Below are 7,814 nucleotides of genomic sequence, written 5' to 3'. Positions count from 1 at the left end.
TGGCACGTCCTGGTTGCCTCTAGTGTGGTGTTCCTTCTGCCTCCCAGAGAGACAGACTCCATGAACACCTGGAGCCCTGGAGTCTGTGGTTACACACTCTGTCACAGCACCAAGGAGGAACTATATACTGTTACCTGACCTCTGACCCTGGACCTGTGGAGACCAACACTGTCACATAGGTTTAAGGCTGTGACCATACCAGTATTGACAGATTTGTTTTCCATGACAAAAATGAATATCTGAAACAGACAACTCTTTTGTCCTTTAATAACCTGCTGGATGTAGAATCTAGTGTTTTATAGCCTGGAAAAACATTAATGAAAACATAATGATGTTTAGTAACCTGCTGGATGTAAAATCTAGTGTTTTATAGCCTGGAAAAACATTAATGAAAACATAATGAATAACCTGCTGGATGTAAAATCTAGTGTTTTATAGCCTGGAAAAACATTAATGTAAACATAATGATGTTTAGTAACCTGCTGGATGTAAAATCTAGTGTTTTATAGCCTGGAAAAACATTAATGAAAACATAATGATGTTTAGTAACCTGCTGGATGTAAAATCTAGTGTTTTATAGCCTGGAAAAACATTAATGAAAACATAATGATGTTTAGTAACCTGCTGGATGTAAAATCTAGTGTTTTATAGCCTGGAAAAACATTAATGAAAACATAATGATGCTGAATAACCTGCTGGATGTAAAATCTAGTGTTTTATAGCCTGGAAAAACATTAATGAAAACATAATGATGTTTAGTAACCTGCTAGATGTCAAATCTAGTGTTTTATAGCCTGGAAAAACATTAATGAAAACATAATGATGCTGAATAACCTGCTGGATGTAAAATCTAGTGTTTTATAGCCTGGAAAAACATTAATGAAAACATAATGATGTTTCCAATATTAGGGCTGTTTTCCTAAAGAAGTTACATCCTCTTGGTGTTTCCTTGATACTATGAATTAATCCTGGTGTGGTCCCAGCTCTGCTAGCTGTATGTTGGTGTGTGTATATAATCCTGGTGTGGTCCCAGCTCTGCTAGCTGTATGTTGGTGTGTGTATATAATCCTGGTGTGGTCCCAGTATGTATATATATATATGACATATATTTCTGGTCAAGGATATGAATGTTTTCATAATAATATATTTATATGACATCACTGCCTGCTAATCCATCATGTCTTGCCCCTCCCTCTTCCTCCTTTCCTCCTCGTCCTCCTCTAGTTTAGATTCACTACTAGATAGAGGAAGACTGCTAGTAAAAGCAGGGGTGAGTGTAATTAACAGAAACAGAAGTGTTTCGGGCCTCCAGAACCAGAACTGAACAGCCCTGAGTAATGTGTGTGTAGTTTGGAGGAAGTTAAAAGGCGTTTCAGGAGTCAATGCTAACTAGCATTAGCAGAATGAGTGGAGGTCTAGCGAGTCAATGCTAACTAGCATTAGCAGAATGAGTAGTTTGGAGGAAGTTAAAAGGCGTTTCAGGAGTCAATGCTAACTAGCATTAGCAGAATGAGTGGAGGTCTAGCGAGTCAATGCTAACTAGCATTAGCAGAATGAGTGGAGGTCTAGCGAGTCAATGCTAACTAGCATTAGCAGAATGAGTGGAGGTCTAGCGAGTCAATGCTAACTAGCATTAGCAGAATGAGCCCCCCCCACACCTCTGATTCAAATGGGTTAAATGCATCCAGCCCCCCCACACCTCTGATTCAAATGGGTTAAATGCATCCAGCCCCCCCCGCACCTCTGATTCAAATGGGTTAAATGCATTCAGCCCCCCGCACCTCTGATTCAAATGGGTTAAATGCATCCAGCCCCCCCACACCTCTGATTCAAAATGGGTTAAATGCATCCAGCCCCCCCGCACCTCTGATTCAAATGGGTTAAATGCATCCAGCCCCCCGCACCTCTGATTCAAATGGGTTAAATGCATCCAGCCCCCCTGCACCTCTGATTCAAATGGGTTAAATGCATCCAGCCCCCCCGCACCTCTGATTCAAATGGGTTAGATGCATTCAGCTGTACAACTGGCTATGGGTTCCCTTTCCCACACCTCAATGGGCCCTGTTCCAATTCTATATCCTCCCTCCGTTCCTTACTCCCTTCCTTCTCCTTAAAGCACTTTAATGACTAAGTGTAATAATGTCATTTTAATGACATCTAAATGTAATTTGTGTAGAGGTCTTTCTCTGAATGTGTATTTTGAAACTAATCAGATTGTGTATCCAGTGCCTCTCCACTCTCTGTGTGTTCTGCAGGACCAGTTCCACCATTCCTCTTATTCTCTGGTCATACTGCTTTTATTTCACAATGATATTAAGTTAGAATGAAGCATTTTAATGTTCTGGTGTTGGGTTAATAATGTTTTAATGTTCTGGTGTTGGGTTAAAAATGTTTTAATGTTCTGGTGTTGGGTTAATAATGTTCTGGTGTTGGGTTAATAATAATGTTTTTATGTTCTGGTGTTGGGTTAATAATGTTTTTATGTTCTGGTGTTGGGTTAAAAATGTTTTAATGTTCTGGTGTTGGGTTAATAATGTTCTGGTGTTGGGTTAATAATAATGTTTTTATGTTCTGGTGTTGGGTTAATAATGTTTTTATGTTCTGAAAGAGTTTTTGATCCCTCATGATCACATGTTATGTTAATGAGATGTTAATGTAATGTTTCTGATATGGTAAATATATGTTAATTTTCATGGGATGCTGATGGACTTTTCCTCTGATACTTTTCATGTTTTATGTGCGGCTAGACATTCTAGACATTCTAGACATTCTAGACATTCTACCGTGCAGCTAGACATTCTACCGTGCATCTAGACATTCTACCGTGCATCTAGACATTCTACCGTGCATCTAGACATTCTACCGTTCATCTAGACATTCTACCGTGCATCTAGACATTCTACCGTCCATCTAGACATCCTACCGTTCATACATTCTAGACTATCTAGACATTCTAGACATTCTACCGTTCATCTAGACATTCTACCGTGCATCTAGACATTACTAGACATTCTACCGTTCATCTAGACATTCTACCATCCATCTAGACATTCTACCGTGCATCTAGACATTCTACCGTTCATCTAGACATTACCGTGCATCTAGACATTCTACCGTCCATCTAGACATTCTACCGTGCATCTAGACATTCTACCGTTCATCTAGACATTCTACCGTTCATCTAGACATTCTACCGTCATCTAGACATTCTACCGTGCATCTAGACATTCTACCGTCCATCTAGACATTCTACCGTGCATCTAGACATTCTACCGTGCATCTAGACATTCTACCATCCATCTAGACATTCTATCTAGACATTCTACCGTCCATCTAGACATTCTACCAGGTTCCATCTAGACATTCTACCGTGCATCTAGACATTCTACCATCCATCTAGACATTCTTTTATTTATTTTTGCATTTCACATAAATAAACATTCTAGACATTAGGCTAGTTAAAGTTCTCATTTGCAACTCTAGACAATCTACCGTCAATTTAGCAAGTCAATAACACAGTAGAAAAAATGGGCAGTCTATATACTAAAAGGCCGAATCCATAAATGATCTAGTACATTATTGGTGTGCTAAATAAATAAAAACAGTCAGTATGGGAATGAGGTAGGTGAAAAAGGGTGAGCTATTTACCAATAGACATTCTACCATCTACCATCCATCTAGACATTCTATCCCACCTAGACATTCTACCATCCATCTAGACATTCTACCGTTCATCTAGACATTCTACCGTGCAGCTAGACATTCTACCGTGCAGCTAGACATTCTACCATCCATCTAGACATTCTACCGTGCATCTAGACATTCTACCGTTCATCTAGACATTCTACCATCCATCTAGACATTCTATCGTGCAGCTAGACATTTTACCGTGCATCTAGACATTCTACCGTGCATCTAGACATTTTACCGTGCATCTAGACATTCTACCGTGCATCTAGACATTCTACCGTGCATCTAGACATTCTACCGTTCATCTAGACATTCTAGACATTCTACCGTGCATCTAGACATTCTACCGTGCATCTAGACATTCTAGACATTCTACCGTTCATCTAGACATTCTACCGTGCATCTAGACATTCTAGACATTCTACCGTTCATCTAGACATTCTACCGTGCAGCTAGACATTCTACCGTGCAGCTAGACATTCTACCGTTCATCTAGACATTCTACCATCCATCTAGACATTCTACCGTCCATCTAGACATTCTACCGTCCATCTAGACATTCTACCGTCCATCTAGACATTCTACCGTCCATCTAGACATTCTACCGTTCATCTAGACATTCTACCGTTCATCTAGACATTCTACCGTTCATCTAGACATTCTACCGTGCATCTAGACATTCTACCGTGCATCTAGACATTCTACCATCCATCTAGACATTCTATCGTGCATCTAGACAATCTACCGTCCACCTAGACATTCTACCATCCATCTAGACATTCTATCGTCCACCTAGACATTCTACCATCCATCTAGACATTCTACCGTGCATCTAGACATTCTACCGTGCATCTAGACATTCTACCGTGCATCTAGACATTCTACCATCCATCTAGACATTCTATCGTGCATCTAGACAATCTACCGTCCACCTAGACATTCTACCATCCATCTAGACATTCTACCGTCCACCTAGACATTCTACCATCCATCTAGACATTCTATCGTGCAGCTAGACATTCTACCGTGCAGCTAGACATTCTACCGTGCAGCTAGACATTCTACCGTGCATCTAGACATTCTACCGTCCATCTAGACATTCTACCGTCCATCTAGACATTCTACCGTCCATCTAGACATTCTACCGTGCATCTAGACATTCTACCGTGCATCTAGACATTCTACCGTGCATCTAGACATTCTACCATCCATCTAGACATTCTACCGTCCATCTAGACATTCTATCGTGCAGCTAGACATTCTAACGTCCATCTAGACATCCTACCGTTCCTCTAGACATTCTACCGTTCATCTAGACATTCTATCGTGCAGCTAGACATTCTACCGTGCAGCTAGACATTCTACCGTGCAGCTAGACATTCTACCGTGCAGCTAGACATTCTACCGTGCAGCTAGACATTCTACCGCGCATCTAGACATTCTACCGTCCATCTAGACATTCTACCGTCCATCTAGACATTCTACCGTCCATCTAGACATTCTACCGTGCATCTAGACATTCTACTGTGCATCTCGACATTCTAGACATTCTACCGTGCAGCTAGACATTCTACCGTGCATCTAGACATTCTACCGTCCATCTAGACATTCTACCGTCCATCTAGACATTCTACCGTCCATCTAGACATTCTACTGTGCATCTCGACATTCTAGACATTCTACTGTGCAGCTAGACATTCTACCGTGCATCTAGACATTCTACCGTGCATCTAGACATTCTACCGTGCATCTAGACATTCTACCGTGCGCCTAGACATTCTACCATCATCTATACATTCTAAATACATTCTACTGTGCAGCTAGACATTCTACCGTGCATCTAGACATTCTACCATCCATCTAGACATTCTACCGTTCATCTAGACATCCTACCATCCATCTAGACATTCTACCGTTCATCTAGACATTCTACCGTCCATCTAGACATTCTACCGTTCATCTAGACATTCTACCGTTCATCTAGACATCCTACTGTGCAGCTAGACAATCTACCGTTCATCTAGACATCCTACCGTTCATCTAGACATCCTACCGTGCAGCTAGACATTCTACTGTGCAGCTAGACATTCTACCGTTCATCTAGACATCCTACCATCCATCTAGACATTCTACCGTTCATCTAGACATTCTACCGTCCATCTAGACATTCTACCGTCCATCTAGACATTCTACCGTTCATCTAGACATTCTACCGTCCATCTAGACATTCTACCGTTCATCTAGACATCCTACCGTGCGGCTAGACAATCTACCGTGCATCTGACATTCTACCGTCCATCTAGACATTCTACCGTTCATCTAGACATCCTACCATCCATCTAGACATTCTACCGTTCATCTAGACATTCTACCGTTCATCTAGACATCCTACCATCCATCTAGACATTCTACCGTTCATCTAGACATTCTACCGTCCATCTAGACATTCTACCGTTCATCTAGACATCCTACCGTGCAGCTAGACATTCTACTGTGCAGCTAGACATTCTACCGTCCATCTAGACATCCTACCGTTCCTCTAGACATTCTACCATCCATCTAGACATCCTACCATCCATCTAGACATCCTACCGTTCCTCTAGACATTCTACCATCCATCTAGACATCCTACCGTTCCTCTAGACATTCTACCATCCATCTAGACATTCTACCGTCCATCTAGACATTCTAACCTGCATCTAAACATTCTACCGTGCAGCTAGACATTCTACCGTCCATCTAGACATCCTACCGTTCCTCTAGACATTCTACCATCCATCTAGACATCCTACCGTCCATCTAGACATTCTACCGTGCATCTAGACATTCTACCATCCATCTAGACATCCTACCGTCCATCTAGACATCCTACCGTTCCTCTAGACATTCTACCATCCATCTAGACATTCTACCATGCGTCTAGACATTCTACCGTGCATCTAGACATTCTACCGTGCATCTAGACATTCTACCGTGCATCTAGACATTCTACCGTGCATCTAGACATTCTACCGTGCATCTAGACATTCTACCGTGCATCTAGACATTCTACCGTGCATCTAGACATTCTACCGTGCATCTAGACATTCTAGACATTCTGCCGTGCATCTAGACATTCTACTGTGCATCTAGACATTCTGCCGTGCGTCTAGACATTCTACCATCCATCTACCGTCCATCTAGACATTCTACCGTTCCTCTAGACATTCTACCGTGCATCTAGACATTCTACCGTGCGGCTAGACATTCTAGACATTCTACCGTTCATCTAGACATTCTACCGTGCATCTAGACATTCTAGACATTCTACCGTTCATCTAGACATTCTACCGTGCAGCTAGACATTCTACCGTGCAGCTAGACATTCTACCGTTCATCTAGACATTCTACCATCCATCTAGACATTCTACCGTCCATCTAGACATTCTACCGTCCATCTAGACATCCTACCGTGCATCTAGACATTCTACCGTGCATCTAGACATTCTACCGTGCATCTAGACATTCTACCGTTCATCTAGACATTCTACCGTTCATCTAGACATTCTACCGTGCATCTAGACATTCTACCGTGCATCTAGACATTCTACCATCCATCTAGACATTCTATCGTGCATCTAGACAATCTACCGTCCACCTAGACATTCTACCATCCATCTAGACATTCTATCGTCCACCTAGACATTCTACCATCCATCTAGACATTCTGCCGTGCGTCTAGACATTCTACCATCCATCTACCGTCCATCTAGACATTCTACCGTTCCTCTAGACATTCTACCGTGCATCTAGACATTCTACCGTGCGGCTAGACATTCTGCCGTGCGTCTAGACATTCTACCGTTCATCTAGATATTCTACCGTGCATCTAGACATTCTACCGTGCATCTTCCATCCTAGTCTCCATGGCAACGTGATCTAGTACAGTAGGACTGTTTCCATAGCGCCCTTCCATCCTAGTCTCCATGGCAACATGATCTAGTACAGGAGGACTGTTTCCATAGCGCCCTTCCATCCAAGTCTCCATGGCAACATGCTCTGGTATGGTAGGACTGTTTACATAGTGTTTCTATGGGATGTCTCGGTTGTGTGAAGCTGTTCAGCATTGATTGGTGTATGTTTGT

General features: G+C 42.0%; 1 protein-coding gene across 3 annotated transcripts in view; it reads left to right on the top strand.

Moving 5' to 3' along the window:
* pgap6 (post-glycosylphosphatidylinositol attachment to proteins 6) overlaps positions 1-1,579 on the top strand; it is a 42,563-nt gene extending 40,984 nt beyond the window's left edge. For 2 of the 3 annotated variants that reach the window (XM_052510739.1, XM_052510738.1), the window contains exon 13: positions 1-1,579. This exon is cut by the window's left edge and continues 153 nt beyond it. In XM_052510739.1, the coding sequence (XP_052366699.1) occupies positions 1-138 (138 nt within the window). In that variant the 3' untranslated portion in view covers positions 139-1,579. The other variant, XR_008121935.1, reaches the window with a different exon arrangement.
* Positions 1,580-7,814: the final 6,235 nt, after the last annotated feature.

This window comes from Oncorhynchus keta, unplaced genomic scaffold (assembly GCF_023373465.1).
Source record: "Oncorhynchus keta strain PuntledgeMale-10-30-2019 unplaced genomic scaffold, Oket_V2 Un_contig_6068_pilon_pilon, whole genome shotgun sequence".
NCBI lineage: Eukaryota > Metazoa > Chordata > Actinopteri > Salmoniformes > Salmonidae > Oncorhynchus > Oncorhynchus keta.
This window is presented reverse-complemented; position numbering and strand designations above follow the sequence as displayed.